Source organism: Balaenoptera physalus (genome assembly GCF_965194825.1).
Source record: "Balaenoptera physalus genome assembly, chromosome: 12".
Classification (NCBI taxonomy): domain Eukaryota; kingdom Metazoa; phylum Chordata; class Mammalia; order Artiodactyla; family Balaenopteridae; genus Balaenoptera; species Balaenoptera physalus.
Window position 1 is genome coordinate 69,823,063 of NC_138897.1, and position 22,051 is coordinate 69,845,113.

Sequence of the window (22,051 nt, forward strand, 5' to 3'; positions counted from 1 at the left end):
ACATGCCGCGGAGCAACTAGGCCCGTGAGCCACAATTACTGAGCCTGCGCGTCTGGAGCCTCTGCTCCACAGCAAGAGAGGCCGCGATAGCGAGAGGCCCGCGCACCGCGATGAAGAGTGGCCCCCACTTGCCGCAACTAGAGAAAGCTCTCGCACAGAAACGAAGACCCAACACAACCAAAAATAAATAAATAAGCCTACACCTTTAAAAAAAAAAAAAAAAAGAGGAAAGAGGGGAGGCCAGTATATATGTGATTTTGGCAAAGGGATATGTGCAACCAAGCACCCAGCTTGGTAGAAGGTTATTGCTATTCACGAGGAACACATTACCTTAGTTAATAGTTTTAGTGCTTTTCTAAGTATGGGAAGAGGCAATAAAAATTCATAAAAAATTTTCGCCTGAAAATATCTAGGTCTCTGAGGGCCAGTTCTGCCAGTTTTCCCAGAGCACAAAGTGCCTCATCCCGATCTTCACCCTGAATTCCTTTCAGGTAGGTCAGCGACTGCAGTGGTTAATGACTTGATTCTTGTAGAACTGGGTAGTGGGCAACATTCTGTATGTTACAGTCCCTTCCCTTTCAGCCTTAATTTCGACCAAGGTTTGGGAGGCATTTCATGACCGATTTGTCCAATGGTGTTAGGAATGCTCATTCCCAGGTCAGGTGAGGATTTCCTTGATAGGCCACTCAATGTGCTGTTACCAGACTAGACCCTGTTAACTAACGGTAGCCCAAGGCCTCCGGGCCGCCTGTTCTACTAGTCTGTTATTGCCCTGTTGTTGCTTTTTCCCACATCTAGAGCTACACTATTACAATCCCTGATCTTACAGAACTATATATTTGGTCAGTTGTTTCAGGTCTTCTAGTCATCATTATTTTTCTCAGAGGCTCAGTCACACATTTGGTCATGAAAGAAACAATAATCTTGGGCTTCCCTGGTGGCACAGTGGTTAAGAATCTGCTTGACAGAAGGAGAAAAACAAATATCGTATATTAACGCATATACGTGGACCTAGAAAAATGGTACAGATGAACCGGTTTGCAGGGCAGAAATAGAGACATAGATGTAGAGAACAAACGTATGGATACCAAGGGGGAAAGTGGCGGGGTGCGTGGTGATGGTGTGATGAATTGGGAGATTGGGATTGACATATATACACTAATATGTATAAAGTAGATAACTAATAAGAACCTGCTGTATAAAAAAAATAAAATTCAAATATTAAAAAAAAAAAAAAAAGAATCCGCCTGACAATGCAAGGGACACAGGTTCAAGCCCTGGTCCGGGAAGATCCCACATGCCGCAGAGCAACTAAGCCCATGCGCCACACTACTGAGCCTGCGCTCTAGAGCGCATGAGCTACAACTACTGAGCCCGCGTGCCACAACTACTGAAGCCCGCATGCCTAGAGCCCGTGCTACACAACAAGAGAAGCCACCATAATGAGACGCCCGTGCACCACAACGAAGAGTAGCTCCCGCTCATCGCAATGAGAGAAAGCCCGCGCACAGCAACGAAGAGCCAACGCACACAAAAATAAATAAATAAATAAATTTATTTTAAAAAAGAAAAGAAACAATAATCTTGTAAAATAGGCAGAAATATAGCTAGTGACATTAATAAGGTCATCAGTGAGTATTTAAGCTGAGAACTCCAGCCCAGTATCTCCCCAGGTCGTCTGACCAGTCTATTCTGCACCAGTAGCTGTCTTTAAGGGAAATGATATAGTGGCCTTGTACATAAAGTCCACCAAAGACGTCTGCACCTACAAGGCCAGGGTTGGATCATCATTACCCCTTACAGAACTGAGAAAGGAATGTTACCTCCTAAGGAGTTACATGGCTGGCACCAGAAGGAGAAAAATTGATCTTTGTGGTTGAGCAGGTATTTCTGCCACTGGGGAGTCTGGTTCATGCTTAATGCAGATACACAATGTACAGTGGAGGGGAGGGAGAAGGCTCAAATGGGCAGAGAAAAAATTTTATTTCAATGTTGCTTGTCTTGCCTTAAAATACGAATTTTATTTCATCAGAAGCCTCGTACATTAATAGGCCCCCATCCGCGCCCCCATTCCATTCTTGTTGCCACCACCCAGCTATAGCAAAGCTCACGCCTGCGGTGCACTAGGCCCTCATCACCTGGGCAGGAACAGCCCTTTGTTAGGTCCTCAGCCCCACCCACCCATCGAGGAGAACTTTCCTAAGCTCCCATTTACCTAAGGTGCCCGTAGGCGGGGATTCCAGGCCCCCCATGTTGACTGGCAGGAGCCCCTGCTCTCGCTGCGTCAGCCCTACTTCCTGCCTGGTCTCCCTCCGCTTGCCTGAATCTCTGGGATTCCCCCTTCTCTCTGCCCAGCCGGACCCACTGTCCCCCAAGTTCACACCTGTTTCCTCCGCTTGGCCTCCCTGACCCTTGTTTCATGTGTCTGATCCACCTCTGCTTGTGAGTTTCCCAGACTTTTTTAGCTGCGGCACCTCTCCACTCGATGAAAGGAACTTGAAGCTTTTCTGATGAGAGCAGGGGTGGCCTCTCGTCCACTGTCCTTTCTCCGATTCTTGAAGAGTCTCATGTCCCCAGCACAACCTTGAACAACTCGGGCCTTTGCCACCATCAACTGTCTTGTGGTTATGAGATCCTGTCTGCTGCCTGCCCTGGCAGCGTTTCCAGGAGAGCAGGGCAGTGGGGCTGGAAGAGTCTCCCAAGATCCCAGTGGAGCCCAGAGACGGGGAGGGACCCAGCCAACGTGCTGGAACTGGCCATCCCCAGGGGTCCTGGCGCTGGGTCTTGCTGTTCTCTTGCTGTTCAGTGGGACAGTGAGTGACGTGAGCCTCTGACAGAGACTGTCTTGTTCTGTCAGACGCGGTGTTAACTTCAGCCTTTCAGAGTGTGGACCTCAGGCGTATAGTTTGAGGGCTCACCTCCCTTTCCGCCCACCTGCAGGCCCCCTGCAGCTGAAACGAACTCTTCCCCCACCTCCTCCGAGTCCCCCCTGGCCTCTCCGCACCGTCCCCGCGACGGCCCTGAGCACACACAGCTCCCCTCCAGCGTGGAGCCCCTGTGATGGGGGCTGGAGAAGCAGGTGCTGTGCTCCCCAAGTCACCTCTCCCAACCGAGGTCTAAAGACACTTACGGGGACTTCCCTGGTGGCGCAGTGGTTAAGAATCCGCCTGCCAATGCAGGGGACACAAGTTTAAGCCCTGTTCCAGGAAGATCCCACATGCTGCCGAGCAACTAAGCCCATGCGCCACAACTACTGAGCCTGCTCTCTAGAGCCCGCGAGCTACAACTACTGAGCCCGTGTGCCACGACTACCGAAGCCCGCACGCCTAGAGCCTGTGCTCCGCAACAAGAGAAGCCACCGCAATGAGAAGACCATGCACTGCAATGAAGAGTAGCCTCCGCTCGCCACAACTAGAGAAAGCTAGCCCTTGCGTTGTCACCGAGACTGGTACTCACAGCCGCGCCCCACCCCCCACCCCTGCCCCACCCCGCCCTGGGACAGTCCCCGCAGAGCCTCTGAGCAGTGCTTTGGGGGCGGCCAATGCTTCAGGTCTGCAATGGAAGCTCACTACGGAAGGTCCCCTTAAGGGAAGTGGTTTTCTGAGCTGACCTTGGGTTGGGCACCCAGTGTCCACTCAGACGGTAGAAATTCATTTTTGCCCTCAAAACAGCCAGTGTGTATTTCAAATGCTGTGAGGGTTCAGGAAGTGACAGATGGCAGGATGGCGGGAAGGAATCTACCCCGGTGGGCACCCTCTATGCCACGGTCCCCCTCCCAGTCCGGTGCCCCCTGTGCTTACCTCTGTGCTGCCCCCTCCATCCCCCAGCGGTCCTATCGGATCATTAGAGACGCCTCGGGGAGGCCCCGCGTCTCAGGGCGCCTGGAGTACAGGTGGCCTCTTACAGCGTGGGCTCCCCTGAAGCCGCTCACGTCCACAGCCGGGGGTGAAGGTCAGCGGTCAGGCCTCCTCAGAGCTGGCTGCTCTTTCTCGCCCACCTCCGACAAGCCCCAGAAACTTGGCCATGACAGCAGATCCCAAACTCACCGGACCTTCCCTTACAACCTGTCTCGCCCCCACCAGCCTCTACAGGCGGGGCCGGTCTTCCCATGCCCTCCTGAGCCTTCAGTCCGACCCTTCCCGCTACCGCCGCCCCTCACTTGAACCTGCCTGTGTCCTGCAGCCTGAGTCCCACTCCTCCTGGGAAGCCGCCCTCCCGACTTCTCTTTGCCCGCGAGTCCCCGACAAGGGAGCGAGCATGTGTCAGGGCTGGTATGTCCCATGCGTGTTAGACTCTGGAAATCACGGTGAACAAACATTGGACTCTATGGCAGGGAGGACCCCCTGGAGACGTGGTGGGGAGTGGTGGGCAGGGCAGAAGCGACCACATGGCAACCCCGCGGGGTTGGCAGTGTGCTTCTGCACCACCTCACCAGTACTTGTCTTCACTTTAAAGTCTTGATTAGACAGATTATGGTGCGTTCACACCCTAAATCCTGCTGTCAAGATTTAACTGAAAGGTGTATTTTGTAGGCCAGAAAGGCTTCCAAGGCCTGTGGTATTGTGTTAGGGCTGTGTGTCTGTTTAAACTTGGAGATGCTGTTCAGTAATTTACAGAATGTGAAATTATATTTTAATGGAATCGTAAACCCTGATTGATTACAGGATGCCGGCATTAAGGGGCCTGAGGCGACCAGGATATTCTGTCCTGCTGTTGGCCAACCTCCTTTATAAATATTAGCACAAAAAGCACTGAAAGGTGGTCCTGACTCTGTGTCGCCTCCCTGGGCACGGTACTTCCTGGACACGCAGCGACCTTCGTATTCTTGTAGTCCTTCCTGTGAGTGACAGCCTCACACAGACGTGGTTTTCTGTGCAGGCGAAAATAGCCTGGGTTTGTCCGTGCGGCAGAGGAGGCACCCACAAACCTGTCACCAGAAAAACATGAAATGTAGGGTGAAACATACAAAGTGAATCAGTAAAATGTAGGGTGAAACATACAAAGTGAATCAGTGGGCCCACAAGTAAGCAAAGAAGCCTGAGATAAAAAACTCCAGGAAGGAAGAGGGACATGATTGACTTTTGCCCAACGCTGTTGAACTGCGCTGTGGCTCTCACTCCCTGCAGGACGCAGAGGCCGACAAAAGTGTCCCTGGTCAGTGCAAGGATGAGTAAGGCTGTTCCAGCCTTGCCTAGCCCTCCGTTGAGAGACTGGGTGAAAAGGAACAGAAAGAGCTCTTTGCAACCACGGTACTAGATTAAGAGGACAAAACTGGGCCTGGCAAGCCGGCCCTCAGATGGTTGTAGCACAAATTCATGTATTAAAAAACCCTCAAGTAAGGAATTTAATTTTAAAACAATTTCCAATTTATTTATACATTTATTTATTTTTGGCTGCGTTGTGTCTTCGTTGCTGCACGTGGGCTTTCTCTTATTGCGATGAGCGGGAGCTACTCTTCGTTGCGGTGCACAGGCTTCTCATTATGGTGGCTTCTCTTGTTGCGGAGCACGGGCTCTAGGCATGCGGGCTTCAGTAGTTGTGGCACATGGGCTCAGTAGTTGTGGCTCGCGGGCTCTAGAGTGCAGGCTCAGTAGTTGTGGCGCATGGGCTTAGTTGCTCTGTGGCATGTGAGATCTTCCTGGACCAGGGCTCAAACCCGTGTCCCCTCCATTGGCAGGTGGATTCTTTTTTTTTTTTTTTTTGGCAGGTGGATTCTTAACCACTGCGCCACCGGGGAAGCCCCACAAGTCCTCTTAAGGAGAACCTACCTTCAAGCAAGGCTTCAAAGAATTCTGACAGATACCATTCCAAGAAAAACTGAGCTCGTCATAAAAACACTGACAAAATGTGTAAGGAAATGAGGCCCCGTTAGTAAGAGCTAGACCTGCCCAGACAGACTGTGGGTACCGGGATTATCCAGCACAGAACAGAAAATTACAAAAAAGATCAAGTAGACCTATATGGGAAAAGAATCTAAAAAAGATTGGATACATGTATATGTATAACTGAATCACTTTGCTGTATAGCAGAAACTAACACAACATTGTAAATCAACTATACTCCGATAAAAATTTAAAAAAAAAAAGATCAAGTAAGCTTTTAAAATTCCTGAGTAACTTTTTGGTTTTTCTTTATAAACCACTTAATATATATTTACTTTTGTATATAAACTATTATGCAAGAAAAACAAAGTGGTTCATTAAGAGTTCAGACTTCTTCAGGACTTCCCTGGAGATCCAGTGGTTAAGGCTCTGCACTTCCACTGCAGGGGGCACAGGTTCTATCCCTGGTTGGGGAAGTTAGGTCCCACAAGCCTCATGGTGCGGCCTTAAAAAAAAAAAAAAGAGTTCAGACTTCTTAGACTACACTTGACTCTGGGCCTCCAGCACATGCGGCCCCTCTGGCTGCATCCATTTCCTCGGGGAGTGGGAGGCCAGGTTCTCAGCTGGGTCTGAGGAGCAGACGAGACCAAACATGGCTGCTGGTGGGGGAGCCCCAGGGCTGGCATCGGAGCTCAAGGCAGACGGTCGGCATCGGGGTTCACCCCACGCCCCTGGTGTGAACTCGGCAGAGAATGGCTCTCCGCAAGGCCAGAGAGCCAGCACCACCGAGGGAGCGAGGGCGGTGGGGCAGGAGCTGGGGTCTGCTGAGGCCATTCCCCAGGTGCAGCTCTGACGTGGCTGCTGAGGTGGGGGACACCAGGTCCTCAGAGCAGAGGACGTAGAAGTTGAAGCCACCAGGGAAGAAGGCTGGTGGGGGATCACAGCACAAGATCCCTGGTCGGCGGTTGCTAGTGGGAAGAAGGCCGGTCTGGATGCAGCACAGAGCACACCTGGAGCACACCTGCGCCACCCGTGGGAGCAGGTGGGCCATGAGGGTCATGCACCACGAGTAGGGCCAGGCTGGAGCCACTCCTTCCTCCAGGGTTCTGCAGGCCCAGGCTGCTGTGTGATCAGAGAGATACTCACCTGCTTTGAAACAGAAAACATCGCTTCCACCTGGGAACTTCAGACCAACTCTGGGGCCTTCCCATTTAAGAAGATCTTAGTAGACCTGATTGTCTGTAGGTTGGAGACCCCTGTTAGGAGGAGGAGGTGTTTGAGGCTGCCAAGTGCTGTACAACAATGTCTCCAACCACACCTGTTGTCAAACACAAGTTCATGTGCCTGACACACAGTGAGGCTAAACAAACTGAAACATGGGAGTTTAGATCAGAGAAAGGTTTATTGCAGGGCTGAGCAAGGAGATGGGGAGCTCGTGCTCAAAAACCCAAACTCCCTGTTGGTTTCTGGGGATGAGTGGGTTTGGGTTTTTTTAACTGAAGTATAGTTGATTTACAATGTTGTGTTAACTTCCGCTGTACAGCAAAGTGATTCATATGTATATATATTCTTTTTCATATTCTTTTCCATTATGGTTTATCACAGGATACTGAATATAGTTCCCTGTGCTATACAGTAGGACCTTGTTTTTTATGTATTTTATATATAGTAGTTTGTATCTGCTGATCCCAAGCTCCCAATCCATCCCTCCCCCAGGTAAGAGTTGTTTTGTTTGTTTGTTTTTGTTTTTTTATTTATTTTTGGCTGCGTTGGGTCTTTGTTGCTGCACACGGGCTTTCTCTAGTTGCGGCAAGTGGGGGCTACTCTTTGTTGTGGTGCACAGGCTTCTCATTGCGGTGGCTTCTCTTGTGTGGAGCACAGGCTCTAGGCACATGGACTCAGTAGCTGTGGCTCGCAGGCTCAGTAGTTGTGGCACATGGGCTTAGTTGCTCCACGGCATGTGGGATCTTCCCTGACCAGGGCTCAAACCTGTGTCCCCTGTATTGGCAGGTGGATTCTTAACCACTGTGCCACCAGGGAAGTCCTGGGTAAGAGTTTTTATAGGTAAAATTTGGGGGGAGGTCTGCAGGGTGTGTGACCTTCCTCTGATTGGTTGGTGGGGAGGTAAAAGGGTGGCGTTCCCAGAATCTCAATCATCAGTCTTCTGGTTCTAACCGGTCTGGGGTCCACTGCTTGTGCTCAGCCTGAAGTCACCATCCTCCACCTGGGTGGGGGCCTTAGTCCTTGCAGAAGCACTCAGAGGTATATGTCAGACTGTTATGTGCCTCCCATGAGGAGGAGCCGGGCCCCTGCCCCATGCTGCACTGTTGCTGCTTTCTGCATTCCCTCGCTCCCTAATTAGTATCAATAATTGAATCTGCCCTTTGGAACTCAGGGAAGGTCTAGGAGGCTGAAGACATTTTCCTACAAACAAGAAGCAGGGACACGGAAAGGCTTTTGTGCCTGGGAGGGCCCCACAGGGTCGTGCTTGGTTTCAGTCCCCCCTTTTCTTTGATACGCGTCAATCTTGAGGGAACAGGTGTTGGACAAGAAAAGGGAATAACATTTTGGACAGAGAGGTTCATCATAAACTTGGCAGAGGGGACTTCCCTGGTGGTGCAGTGGTTAAGAATCCGCCTGCCAATACAGGGGACACGGGTTCAATCCCTGGTCCAGGAAGATCCCACGTGCCGTGGAGCAACTAAGCCCGTGCACCACAACTACTGAGGCTGTGCTCTAGAGCCCATGAGCCACGACTACTGAAGCCCGCGTGCCTAGAGCCTGTTCTCCACAACAAGAGAAGCCACCGCAATGAGAAGCCCGCGCACCGCAACAAAGAGTAGCCCCTGCTCACCGCAACTAGAGAAAGCCCGCACGTGGCAACGAAGACCCAACGCAGCCAAAAATAAATAAATAAATAAATAAACACTCCTTAAAAATAAATAAATAAAATAAACTCGGCAGAGGAGCTGGGTTGTGGGGGAACTTGGTTTCATGCCCACCTGGCTTACACCCTGGTCACCCCCACACCCTCAGCCTGCCTTGTCCTCTGGGATGACTAGCAGAACCCTGTAAGCAAAGGCCCAGGGGAACCCCGTGTTGGTTAATCGGCTCCAGAAATTGTCGTAATAGCATGGAATTATCAGTGTTATAAGTAGCATCCCAACTTAAAAGTATTTTCTAAAATTGTATCACCTTTTGGCATAATCAGTGTCAGTTGGCGTTGTTGGTTTTCTGTGGTCGGTTGGCAGGAAGATTCTCGAAGCTCTCTGACAATATCAGAGTCATCTGTGAGTGGGAAAAAGTTTGTAAAGATGTGCACACGGTTTAGCGTTAATGAATGTGTGAAGCATTGTTTAATAAAAGAGTAAAATGTCCAATCAGTAGCAAGATGTTAATTAAACAGTATATATGTCACGACTTTACCTACCCTGCTGTCCAGAATGAACAGACAGAGCTACAGGAGAGGGTGTTTCCAGTTTCAGTGGGAAACAGCACAACCCCATCTGTATGTGTGAGTGTGCAGGTCCAGCGGGTGCTGGTGACACATCACACAGAAAACACGGGCCAAGATCACGCCCCAGGGTATCGACCAGTTATCTCTGGGTGCTGATTACTTTTATCTGCGTTTTCTGCCTCTCGCTCCAAGAAAACTTGTGCTGCATGCCACAGGCGGGGAGGTGGGAAAGCTCCAAGAAGCTGGCTCTGCTGGCAGTGGTCCTCCCGGTCAGCCCTGAAGAGACCTGCAGCCCGACGGCCTCGCCAGAGCCCTTTGGAGCAGAAGCCTCTTTCTGCTCAAGAACAAGGGGCTCCAGACTCTTGCATCTTCCCATACGTGGAAAAGCACTAAATTCCTTAACTTGAGATATCTGGTTTCCTTTAATTAACAGTAATCTTTTGACGTGCAGACTACCTGCCCTTTGTTGCAAAACTCCTATATATCCTGGCTCCCCCATCTCCTCCTCAGAGCAGTTCGCTCGGGGTTCCTTGAGATGCTGCCTCCTGGGCTTGAAGTCCTAAAAATTTCCGCCGAATAAAACAGAACTCTCAAAAAAAAAAAAAAATAAAGAACAAGGGGCTCTTTCTTCACTTCCTGACATCAGCATCGTGGGTGCACACAGTACGTGCCGGGAGCACAAGCACAGTTAAGATAATCATCAGCGCCACCCTCATGGACGGCCCTGGGGACCCCGTCAAACCCTCTGCGCACCTCAAACCCACCCCCGTCCCCTGAGCAGGCCTGGCAGGAACAGGGAGTCCTCCTCACCCCACTTCTCCAACACCCGCCTGGCCTGTGGGTCACATGCGCCCCCATGTCCCCCCCCAGCCTCATGCAGCCCACCAGGTCTCCGCTTGTTCAGAATCCACCTGCAAAAGCCCCAGCGCTGGTGTTCCGGCGTTGGCGCTTAAGCACTGCAAACAAAGGGGCGGTTGTCACCCAGAGGGTAGGCAGATGACCCCTCTGTAAATGAACCCCAACTGGCATATGAGACATCCTGGGCCCCATTGCCAGCTGGTATTTGGGGTTTTCCAAGTGCCCTCCCCTCTCTTGTGTCCTGGGACCTTCAAAAGCCCCATCAGTCCCCATGGGACCACCCTTGGGTGACTTGTTGAGACCACTGGGCTAGTGGTGACAGAGCCATAGCCACACCCATGGGGCCTTAGGGACAGAGGCCGTGCAACAGTCCAGGAGGGGGACCCCTGGAGACCTTTGGAAGGGTGGGGCCTTTGTGCTGGTGCTGTAGTTACGCTTTGCTGTCGGGTGGTTCACAGGCGGATGCCGTGGTGTGCAGGGCCTGGGCCTCCCTTGGGCTGTGGTCACGGGGGTGGGGTCGGTCAGGGCAGCCTGGAGATGTGACCCTGCTCAGCAGTGTTTCCCGTGGAGCTCGAGCCCCAGCCCCGCCCCCCACAACTGAGGGGCAGGAGGCTGGGGGGGCTTAATGAGTCCCAGGACTCGGGGACCTGTGAGCCTGTGAAGGTGCGTGCCACCGAGGTCCGGTGACACGAGCTTTCCTATCGCGTAGAAGTTCTAGAAATGAATTGTAACGCAAACAGTGGAGGGTATTGAAGCAGCCCGGAGGCTGGCAAATAGAACACTCACCGTTCAGCAAATGTTTGAGCACCTACTATGTACTGGGCATTATTCCAGGTAATGGTTATCAGTGGGCAAAACAGAAAAACCCTATTCGGTTGAATTCACATTCAGTGAGGTTGACAAGCGACAGACACAGTGTTTGAAGGGGATGAGTTTTGGGGGTGGGGCAGGTGCGGGGGCCACGGTGCCAGTGGAGCTTCACAGCGGGGCCATCAAGGCAGCTCAGTGAGAAGGCGGCCCTGAGCAGAGCCCAGAGGAATCCAGGGGCCTGGTCTTGGGGACATTTGAAGGGAGGGTCAGCGGCCAGGGCAGGTGAAGGCAGGAACGTGCCAAGTGTTCAAAGAAGGGCCTTGGGGGTAGGGGCGGGGGGGCACAGGCTGTCGTCAGGCCTCTGGTCATACTCGCAGTGGGACCTGGGACCTGAGGTGAGGGGCCTGCTGCTGAGAACAGGCTTCAGGGGTGGGAGCCGGGAGCCCTTGGGTGGTGCTGACTCAAGTGAGAGGCCATCAGTGATCCTTCGGGGTGAGCGGGCGGCCATCCCCACGTGCACATGGATTGGGTGTGGAGTGACAGAAGCCGAGGATGACTGCTTTGGCGCTTGAACATCAGAAACAGGGTTATCATCACTGATGGGGAAGACTAAAGCAGAGACGGCTGGAGGGCAGGACAGGAGCTTGTCTGGGACAAGCTGAGGGGGTTCGAGGGGGCTGCTCAGGTGGTGGGGGGCCTGGCCGACTGGACAGTGCTGTGAGGCCGAGGGCCTGGACAAGAAGGCCAGGGCCCCTTCCCGAGTGGAAAACCGGGCCCTGGGCCTCTCGACTCATCCGGGAAGCTTGAGGGCCAACCCTCCTGGAACAACCCCCTGGGCTCTCCCAGGGGAGTCCATGGGCCCAGCTCTGACTGTCCGGCTCCTCTCCTCAGCCCTGGTCTCATGGAGGGAGGGGAGGGCTGTCTCTGCTAGGTCCGGGCTGGTCTGGTCTCTCCCAGATCTGAGTATGTGCCGGACACGTGACTTTCTTTTCACCCGGGTGCTTGTTTGGAGTCCCAGACACACAGTTGCTCTTCTCCCGAGAACACAGTGTGTCCACCCTGCAGCCCCATGGCTACGCCTCACCCTCCTCCCTCCCTGTCCATGTGTCTGCACAGGCCTGTGAGCACTGCACGGGCAGCATCTGGGAATGCCTGGAGGAAGGGCGGGGGGCAGCTTGTCCTCAGATGGCTGGGGCGGGGGCGGGGGGGGGGGCGGCAGGCAGGGGGTGAGTCCCAGGTGTCAGGTGACTGGTCTCCTTAAGAGGGATGGGCAGCCTGGACTGGCTGAAAGCAGGAAGCACTGCCTTGTCTTGGCAGTGTCCCCATGTCCAGAGGAGGACTCAGCTGCACCCATGGACTGCTGTCACTGTCCACCACTCCGGTGCCTTGGCGGCCAAGTGCCCACTTGAAGGCATAGGACTGCAGCGGCGGCTGGGGTTCACCAGGGTCCCCCGCCCCATCTCCGCCTGGTTACAGAGGTCATGGTGGGTGCCCCGTGTGCCAGGCCTCAGCTCTAACTCTCCTGGAGGCTGTGTGCTTGCTGCCCAGCCCCCAACCAACCCCAGGCCCAGCCTGTATGCAGCCTGTCAGGCAGGCACTCGGCACTCCCTCCTCTTTGCAGGTGGACAGACTGGATGCCCCAGAGAGACTGTGGCAGTGAGAGGAGCACATGGGGGCACCTGCCCCTCTCCTGTTTGGTAGGGGGCAGCCCGTAGTCCCTAGTACCCTGTCCCCTGGGGAGGGGAGGAGAGTGGGGCAGTGAATGACACCGCCTGCCCTCCCCTGGCTGGGTTTCGGGCAGGGTGGGATGGATGAGGAGGACAAAGGTCAGTGCTCCAGGACTGCTGGACTGGCATGGCCTCATCTTCCCAGATCTCCATGCCTGGCGGCTGCCCAGCTACAAATACTGCTGTCCCCCCTGCTGCCTGGCCCCGGGCAACAAGCCTGCACTTGCTCTGCACTGGAAAGATGCCTGGACGGCCTGGCCGTGAGCGGACAGAGCGGTTGGTGTCCCCTACACAGAGGCTGCAGGAGGGACACAGGCCTGAAGTGTGTGGGCAGGCAGCACGGAGCCTCAGGCCTCCCACACCTGTGTCCTCCATACTCAGGCCCACCCAGCATTAATGTCAGTCTGTTTCTTAATATTTTGATGGGCATGCATGGACGCAGCCCACTGAGCTAAGTAGGTGTCTGTGTGGGGACTACGTTACAGCCTGGCCAGCCCTCCAGGGGCCCCACAACAGCAACTCCCACCATCCCTGAAGCCTCTGTGTGGTCTGGGCTGGCCTGAACCCTGCTCCTTGGACCCCTGGCCACTCGGGGGCAGCAGGAGTCCTCACCCTGGGCCTCTCCTTCCGCAGGCCGCCGCTACGCTGACAGCAGGCCCGCTGCAGGCCCGGCCTGCCGGATTCCCCGCCGGCTCCCTTGTGCAGCTTACGCGGGGAGGGCCCAGGTGCAGCACCCTCTACGGGTCACTAACCTCCCCAAGGAGCGCGTCACCCCAGAAGCGCAGAGAACCCACGGGAGGCGGGACGCCTGGACGTCATTTATTTTGCTGGAGCCCAGTGATGGCAGCCTCTGAGCCACCCGGAGCCTGGGGCGGCCACTGACTGCCCGAGGCAACTGGCTGCGGCCGCCGCGCAGGAGGTGGACTCCGACCTCCGGGCCCTCTGGCTGGAGCCTGCACTCTTGGGGAGTCGAGCGCAAGTACTCCCAGGCGCAGGGGAACGGCGCCCTGTCCACTCCGCGCTGGCAGAGCTGCCCCCACCCCCCGGGTCACTTCGCGGACCCGCTGGACAGAACGTGTAACTCGCACATTAAATGAAAGTCTGTTTATCCGGGCCGAGCTTCCCCGCCGGTGCTGGCGTGGGCGGGAGGGGCCAGAAGAGCTGCGGGGCCTCTTGGGGGGGGGGGGGGGGAGGGCGGTGAGCAGAGCTTGTCACGGGTCTTCTCCCCACCGTGTGCGCCGCCCGGAGCCCGGAATCCCGCGGTGGCCTCGCGGCGCGTTGGGTGAGGGGCGGCCCTGCCCTCCCGGTAGGGAGGGGGCGGCCCCACGCGCCCCGGGGGCGGGGCTCCTGGGGCGGTGCCTAGTCGGGCCCGCGCGGCCATTGGCTGGGCCGCCGGCCCACCCGGCCTTAGTTTCCCGCGGGCTCCGGGCGGCCCGGGGGCGGCCCGGGGGCGGGGCCGGGCTCGGACTACGCAGGGCGGAGCCCCGGAGCGACGGGGCCGCCCCGCCCCGACCCATAACCGGCGCCGCCGCCGCCGCCGCCACGACCGAGCGCAGGAGCTCGGACCCGAGGCCGCCGCCGGGCCCCCCACCCCGCCCGCCATGGCCGCGCCCCGCGCTCTGGCGGCCAGCGCGCCCGCGCCTGGGAAGGCCTCGCTCACGCACCCGGGGAAGGCGATCCTGGCAGGTGGGGCACGCGCACACGGACCCCGACCCCCACCCGACCCCGCCGCGTTTCCGGGTGGGCCCGGGACACCGGCTCTGCCGCGCTTCCGGGCGGGCCCGGGCCCCTCCGCGTGTCCCCGCGGGCGCCCCGCTAGGACCGCGGGAGGGGCGTGGGCCCGGCTCCCGGGCGGCGGGCAAAGTCCGGGCGGGGGAGGGGCACGCCGGCAGGGAGGGGGAGGGGTCTCAGCTCGGTCCGGGTCTCGGTCCTTCCCCGCAGGCGGCCTGGCGGGTGGCATTGAAATCTGCATCACCTTCCCCACCGAGTACGTGAAGACGCAGCTACAGCTGGACGAGCGCTCGCACCCGCCGCGCTACCGGGGCATCGGTGAGTGGGGGCGGCTGGCGGGGGCGGGCAGGCCGGCGGGTGGGGTCGTTGACCGCCCCCTCCCCCAGGGGACTGCGTGCGGCAGACGGTACGCAACCATGGCGTCCTGGGCCTGTACCGCGGCCTCAGCTCCCTGCTCTACGGTTCCATTCCGAAGGCGGCCGTCAGGTGAGGCGGGCTCGGGGCCTGGCCGCGGGAGGGAGTCCCGGCCCCGCGGCGGCCCCTCTCATGCCTCTGCCTCCCACCCCAGGTTCGGGATGTTCGAGTTTCTCAGCAACCACATGCGGGACGCCCAGGGACGGCTGGATAGCACGCGCGGCCTGCTGTGCGGCCTGGGCGCTGGTGTGGCCGAGGCCGTGGTGGTCGTGTGCCCCATGGAGACTATCAAGGTGGGCAGGTCTCGGTAGGGGACAGGCGTGAGAGAGTGCTGGGGTGGCCGGGGTAGTGGTCTTGTGCCCGGTGGAGAGCATCAAGGTGGGCAGGGGTCTGCCTGGGGAGCCTGGAGCAGGAGGCCCGCTGGAAGAGCCTTCTGTGGACTGGACTCTATTCTGGTGGCAGTGGGAAGACAAGGTCTTAAAAAACTTAGGAGCACAAACCATAAGGTAACACGTGTTTGCTGCCTAAGTTGTGGGAAAAACCAGCAGACATGACGGCGGAGGCTCTTCGGTAAGGCGGCCCTCTTGCTTCTGGGGCCACGTGTCTCAGAGGCCAGGTGTGCCCTTGCCCTGACCCTTGGGAGCCAGCGCCTTTGCTTCCCTCTTTCTCAGGTGAAGTTCATCCATGACCAGACCTCCCCCAGCCCCAAATACAGAGGATTCTTCCATGGGGTCAGGGAGATCGTGCGGGAACAAGGTGAGCCACTCAGCCTTCCCCTCAGGTGGGGTTAGGGACCTGGGTCCGGCTGGAAAGGGCTGGCACCTCCCCTTCCTGCCTTGGCGCTCCTGCGGGCTGGGTCCTGGAGGCGTCAGTGTGACCGCAGTGCCTGCCTGCCCCAGGGCTGAAGGGGACGTACCAGGGCCTCACGGCCACCGTGCTGAAGCAGGGATCCAACCAGGCCATTCGCTTCTTCGTCATGACCTCCTTGCGCAACTGGTACCGAGGTGCGTCTGTGCCCCAAGACCCTACCTCCAGGCCTGGTCCTCCGTCCCCTTCTGACCGCAGCCCTCACGCCCATCCAGGGGACAACCCCAACAAGCCCATGAACCCTCTCATCACTGGTGTGTTTGGAGCCATCGCGGGCGCAGCCAGTGTCTTCGGGAACACTCCTCTGGACGTGATCAAGACTCGGATGCAGGTGGGGGTGGGACGGGGGCGGGGCCGGGAAGGGGTGGGACTGGCTGCTGAATCCCGCAGCTGCTGGTGTTCTGCAGGGCCTGGAGGCGCACAAGTACCGCAACACATGGGACTGTGGCCTGCAGATTCTGAGGAACGAGGGGCCCAAGGCGTAAGTGGGGAAGGGGCAGGGCTGCTGTCCCCACCCCAGGCCCCCGCCTTCCACCTGGGCCACACCCCACCTCCTGTCCACCCACCTCAGGCCCTCCCCTTGTCCTGTCCCCAAGGAGTCTGCTCTTTCTGCTCTTGCTCCTCCCTCCGATCTCTGGACCTACCCGCACTTTCCAGACACGCTGGCTTCATCTCCTCTTCACCCTCCCCGCTCAGGTTCTACAAGGGCACCATCCCCCGCCTGGGCCGGGTGTGCTTGGACGTGGCCATCGTGTTCGTCATCTATGACGAGGTGGTGAAGCTGCTCAACAAAGTGTGGAAGACGGACTGAACCCTGGGGTCTGCGCATGGGCTGCCCCCAGCGCCCCCTTCTCACAATTCCAGTGCAGTCGTGCCAAAAGGCCCCCTTCCCCTGTCCCTCACAGTCCATGGCCCAGGGCTGTCCCCTGTGGCCGTCAAGTCCATGTGTCCCCTGTGGTCTGTATGACACCACCATGGTGTCCATGTGTCCAGCTGAGACCGGGTGTTCCTCTGGGCTGTGAATCTGTGCCCACTTGTCCACGTGCTTACTCGTGTGCCTGTGTTTCATGTTTCGTGTCCTGTGACCCACTTTCCAGGGTGCCCGTGTGGCCTGGGTCATGGCCCTGTAGCCATGGCCTGGTCCCAGCCCGGTGCCTTCCACCCTGGGCAGCAGGGGCATCACCCCGGCCTACCACAGCTGCCTCCGGGCCTCAGCCTGGCCTCACTGCATTCCAGGGGCTGCGTACCCCCCGCTTCTCCCGCCACTGGCCTTAACCAGCCCTTGGGCCCTCCCTCCGCCCAGGACAGGGTGGCACCTGCCACTCTCAGGACCACCCTTCCAAGGCAGAATAAACTGGATCCTGTTGCAGCCTCCTGTCCCTGTGTCAACCCATCTGTGGGTGGGCAGTGGTGGCCACGCCTCTGCCAAGGGCAGGCCCACTCCTCACCCGAGGACACTGTTGGGGCCAGGCAGGCTGGTGGGCAAGCGAGCTGTGGCCACAGTGTTAGCCCCTTGGGAGGCCTGGCACCAGGCCAAGGAACATCTGGCCTCCATCCAGGCCTTGCCTGTGGCCTGGGGGCAAGATCCTGCAGGGTCACCTGGCAGGCAACATTGAGTGGGCAGAGGAGAGCTGCCCCACGCTGGTGGCTGCGCCTGGAGACAGTGCTCTCGGGCTCTTGTCTGTCCTGCAGCCTGTGGCCTAGCCCAGCTTACCCCCTCATGGTTTCCCTGTGGTGGTCTGCTCGAGGGGCACTGCTTTGGGATGACCAATTTTTGGTCCCCTGAGACTCTGAGCAGGAGGTCCTTTCTTAATCCTTCACTTAGGCTGGGAGGTAGCAGCCCTGGGGCAGGAAGGGGTGGGCACTTAGAGCCCTCACCCCACAGTTCTGAACCTCAGGAAGGTGTCCCTCTTGCTGAAGACCCCCTATCCCGGGGCCCAGGCACAGCTGGGAGCCCAGCCCAGCATGGGGGCCAAAGAACCCTGAACTGGAGGGCCCCAGTGGCCCAGATCTGGCTGGGAACCACCACCCACAGGCCAGGTGGAGGAGGTGTGAACAGGATGGGATAAGCCAGTGCCCCAGGCTGTGAGGGGGCGAAGGACCTTCCTGTCCAAGGGACTCCACAGCAAAAGCCACACAAAGGGCTTAGCTCAGACTGGGAAATAACCTGCCCGCAGGAGACTCCCAGCAAGCAGGTCCCATTCCTGGAGCTGCTCTTCTGGGAGTGAGTCCCCCACCCCAGCAACCTCACACAGCACCTGGTGTCTGGGGCAGATCTGGGGGCCAAGGGTGGGCTTGAGGGTGCAAGGGAATGTGGTGCAAAGACCAGGCTGTGTGCCCTCAGTGCTCACAGGAGATGCAGGAGGACGGGCCCAGCAGCAAAGCTTGCCTGTTCACAGGCTGAGGCAAGCCACCTAATCTTCAGTTCCCAACCTGTGAAATGAGGTGACACAAGAACCCACTCCAGCGGGCTATGAGGATGGAATGATGTAATGTCTGTAAGGCACTTAGAACAATGCTTTGCACAGAGTGAACCCTCGCGGGAGACTGCTGGCAGTGACCCAGGGTCCCAGGTAGTTCCTAGAGCGGGCAGAGCCCAGGAGCTGGGCCCTGAGGGGACTCAGTGTCCTGGAATTCTGACCTCTAGGAATGGCGTCTGCTCACTGACTGCACCCTGAGTCCTGTCCCCATCCCCTTTCACGAGGAGGAAGGGGACAGGCTACACTGAACTGAAAGAAGGGCATGGGGACCTGTACCCAGGAGGGGCAGGGACCCCTCTCTTGTGCCACACAGCACAAGGTGGACAGCAGGTAGCCCAGCCAGAAAAGTTGGTTGAGCTGGGCCTGTGTCCCCTGGGGCTGTGAGCCTGGAGAAGCCACCAGTCCCAGTGGACCACTGGTCCCCCACCCTGGCCCCGCCCGTTCACACGTAGCTGGAATAAGTCGGCAGCCTCAGTTCCTGGAACTGAGACCTGAGGGGGAGGGGGGAGGGGCGGGGTCTCTGAGCTGAGAGAAGACCAGCAAGGCTGGAGGGAAGTGAGCAGGTGGAGAGTGGCTAGAGAGGCAGGCAGATGCCTGGAGGGAGCCCAGCTGCATTTAACCAAGATCTTGAAGGCTGCAGGGAGGAGGCCGATGGCAGGGGACCTTGCCTTTGCAGCATTGGGGCAAAGGGGCAGAATGACGTGGGCAGATCTTTGAGCAGTAGGGAGGCAAAAGAATCAACTTCCAGTGTGATCCCCCACCAACCTGGACACACAGGCCAGGGCCAGGGAGAGCCCCAGGAGGTGACTGGGTCTGCATATCAGAAGAGAGATGTGATGTGAGCTGAGTGTGGAGACTCCAGGCCACCATATGCTGCCCACAGCCAGAGCCTCTGTGCCCAGCTGGAAGCCACTCAGCCTCAGGCAACCTTCACCATCTGGCATCATCTTGAGCCTGGGATCATCACAAAATGTGCCCTGGACAATGGCCTGAGACACAGGCCAAGGGAGCACAGGGTGAGGTGGTGGCTACTCCTGGGACAGGACTTGGCCAACCTCCAGCCCCATCGCAGAGGCCCTCAGGCAGCTGCCCTCCAGGGCCCCCCGCCCCCACTTCCTTGAGGCCTCTCCTCACCCACTATTGCACAAGTGTCCTCTGGCTTTTCCATGTCCTTGTGTAGGTGATGAATGGCAATCAGAGCTTAGTACACACACAAAGAGTCACTCCTGACAAATGGGTCTCTCTCCTTTTAGCCAACAAAGAGAAATCTGTTTTTCGGGTTGTGCCCTCAGCCTTCACAGCGAACAAAATCTGAGCTGAGGATGCCAGAGTATTTTCCTCGCTGACATTCTACTTCCTACGTGTTCTCAGATTCCCTGGACCAGGATCCTTTGTATAAGGCACAGAATCGGGGGGGTCTGAGGATCTCCTGCCTCCTTAAGATCTGGCAACAGAGCCAAGGAGAGAGATGCAGGCACAGCGGAGAACTAGCCGAAAAGGACAATGGGAGGACCACAGAGAACACCTAGGATCGTGGACAAACGTAGCCTAGGCCAACAGAGTGGGTGACCCATGGAAAACATGGTGGTCCCTGGTGTGGCCTTGTAGCTCCCCTCGTCCCACGCCCATCTGGCGAATATCCCTAAGAGTAACCTCCCCTCTGCTCAGATTGGTCTAGGCCCTGACCCCTGACCCTCCCCAACTGTTGTCTGTTGCTGAAGACACCCTATCCCGGGGCCCAGGCACCCTCCCCAACTTTTGTTTCCTCGGCCTGGCCAGCCACTCCCACTTATTCCTCCATTGGCTGGGCCTGGCCCGGTGGCCCCACTTGGCCACAGGACTGTCATCTCCCGAGTGACCTCCAGGGATGGGTCATCCCAGCGCCCCTGCTCAGCAGCCGGCAGTGGCCTGTCGCCCAACCCCACGCTGAAAAGCGGTCTAGGGCTCAAGCTCTCGGGCCAACAGGCCTGTCTGCCCCTGGCGGCCCTCCAGGCTGACCGCACCCTGGAGCCCCGCCTCTAGCCCACTATCCTCGCGGGCCGGGGGAACCCCACCCGACCCAGGGCTGTGATCGGGGAGGTAACGAAACCTCCGCGACCGGGGCCGGGGCGCGGGGAGAGGCTGTGCCCGCGTGCCGTCAGCTAAAGGCCGCAGACCTTCAGGGCGACTCAGCTCCCAGCCTCGGAGACCCGGAGACACTCAGGAAGCTTTCCGGACCCGCTCGTGAGGAAAGAAGCGAACTCGCCGGGGCGGGAACCCGCGACGCCGGCAGGGACCTCGGGGCCTGGCCGCACAGAGGGAGCAGCCGAGGCTGGTAGGAGTGGCGCCGCTCACGCCCGGAATTCGTGTGGCGCGCGCTGATGGCGTCACTGCGCGCCCGGCCGGCTCAGGCCCGCGCATGCGCTCGGCCCGCAATCGGAAGGCCCCTCCTGCTCACTGCCGCCAGACCCAGGTCCTCGGAGCGGATCGCCTGTGCACTGACCTCGTCTGCAGCCTCCAACAGTCAGCACTCGGCCGGCGCAGCCACCATCGCCCACCCTCCCCAACGTCCAACGCCCACGCTGGACGCTGCTACGGGCGTTCCTGACGCGCCTGCCTGAGGCTCACCCCTGTGTCTTCCTCCCCGTGCAGCTTTTTGCTCCAAGGTCCCCAGTCTCAGCCACGGGAAAGGAGATAGGGTCGCGGGATGGGACCAGGAGGTCCACCAGCCTCTCCACTGATGGCGCCGCCCAGTCCTGCCTTCCTGGCCATCTCCAACCCAGCCACCTGTTTCCAGCCGTGGGCTCAAGTAAGGCACGGTGGCCATGGCACATCCCCATGGAAGAGGAGGCCAGGGCAGCCATATGGTGCAGGCACATCCCTCTAAGTCCCCCACTTCCGGAGCCTGTCATTACCAACCCAGGAGGAGGAGTGGGGCCTGGGTCATGTCCCTCCAGAAGGCAGCAGTAAACACAGGTGGCACCCCTGGTCAGTGGGCCTCCTGCCAGGACCTTTCCTCCTCTCAGTCAGCCCCACTTCTCAGATGGGAAAACCCAGGCAGAGACAGAGGAACTCTCTGGGATCTATGGAGGCCCAGGTCTGCACAGTCCTCACCCTGCCCCACCTAATGAGGGACCTGAAAATAAGCGGTTGAGGAGGCCGCAGGTGGCATTAAATCAGCTGGCTCAGGGGTCCACACCCTGGGATGGGATTCCAAGGGAGAGATGGAGGGTCTGCAAGCAGTGGCTCCTCCCTGGCCTTGGACAGCATCCCCTTGGTCTGCGACCTGCTTCCTGGCCTTGTGGGATGGGGAGGGGTGTGTGCCTTGCTTTGGAACCCGAGCTCAGTGGGGAGGCCGGCACCAAGTCCACAAGGGGTGAACGGAGCCAGACGTGGAGTGTGGAGGGGAACAGGATGGGGAGGAGCCGGCCAGGAGAAGGGAAGGGGTCCCTGAGGACAGGCAGGGGCTGTGCCCTGACCTCCCGCAGAGGCTGGCAGAGGTGGAGGCTGCAGCCAAGACCCAGGCTCCACTCACACCTGCTGGGCCAGGTGCACGCGTAACCCGTTGGCCTGATGGACCGAGGGGTTCATCCCTTCCTCTGGTTCTCGGGTCCGGGCTTGGCCCAGTCACCGCTGGGGAAACCGAGACCAGCCCGGGGCCTGGACTGCAGAGGTCCCGCGGTCGCTCCACTGAGGGGTCCACTGCGCGCGCGTCCCGCTGACAATTGAGCGGCCAAAGCAGATTAACCCTCGTGCTAATCTCCGCTAATGGTTTCAGAATCCCCGGCGCCCAGCGGCTAAGCCGGCCTTTCTCCGCGGCGCAGCCGGCCCTCCCCGGCGGCCTCAGCCCGCGGCCGCGCGATGCTATCTCGGCCCCGCCGCGCTAATCCCCGCGCTCTCTTTCTT

At 58.1% G+C, this 22,051-nt stretch overlaps 2 protein-coding genes and 1 long non-coding RNA gene across 4 annotated transcripts in view; 2 read left to right on the forward strand and 1 right to left on the reverse strand.

Moving 5' to 3' along the window:
- The window catches only part of CLTCL1 (clathrin heavy chain like 1), a 33,516-nt gene extending 20,071 nt beyond the window's left edge, over nucleotides 1-13,445 (forward strand). Inside the window, exon 3 of the mRNA XM_082417140.1 lies at nucleotides 13,308-13,445. Coding sequence (XP_082273266.1) covers nucleotides 13,308-13,323 — 16 coding nt within the window. The 3' untranslated portion in view covers nucleotides 13,324-13,445. The remainder of the gene's footprint in view (nucleotides 1-13,307) is intronic.
- LOC309639660 lies at nucleotides 3,564-20,423 on the reverse strand. Its single transcript, XR_014251792.1, has 3 exons — nucleotides 20,323-20,423; nucleotides 6,969-9,110; nucleotides 3,564-4,927 (listed from the first exon to the last, which is right to left on the reverse strand). It is a non-coding gene; the product is annotated as an uncharacterized lncRNA (long non-coding RNA).
- SLC25A1 (solute carrier family 25 member 1) lies at nucleotides 14,199-17,055 on the forward strand. Of its 2 annotated transcripts, none has more exons than XM_082417130.1 (9): nucleotides 14,199-14,360; nucleotides 14,616-14,723; nucleotides 14,792-14,891; nucleotides 14,974-15,112; nucleotides 15,491-15,575; nucleotides 15,719-15,823; nucleotides 15,902-16,017; nucleotides 16,077-16,167; nucleotides 16,383-17,055. In XM_082417130.1, exons 1-8 carry the CDS (start codon nucleotides 14,276-14,278, stop codon nucleotides 16,146-16,148), a joined length of 810 nt encoding a protein of 269 aa, XP_082273256.1. In that variant the 5' UTR covers nucleotides 14,199-14,275; the 3' UTR covers nucleotides 16,149-16,167; nucleotides 16,383-17,055. The 2 variants fall into 2 exon arrangements, with proteins under 2 accessions (XP_082273256.1, XP_082273255.1); XM_082417129.1 differs by having other exon boundaries at nucleotides 14,203-14,360; nucleotides 16,094-16,167.
- Nucleotides 20,424-22,051: the final 1,628 nt, after the last annotated feature.

Coding starts and splice junctions, on each gene's coding strand:
- SLC25A1 (XM_082417129.1), top strand. CDS start 14,276: ATGGCCGCGCCCCGCGCTCTGGCGGCCAGCGCGCCCGCGCCTGGGAAG. Junction 14,724..14,791: donor GCCGCGCTACCGGGGCATCG/GTGAGTGGGGGC, acceptor CCCCTCCCCCAG/GGGACTGCGTGCGGCAGACG. Junction 15,576..15,718: donor GGAGATCGTGCGGGAACAAG/GTGAGCCACTCA, acceptor TGCCTGCCCCAG/GGCTGAAGGGGACGTACCAG.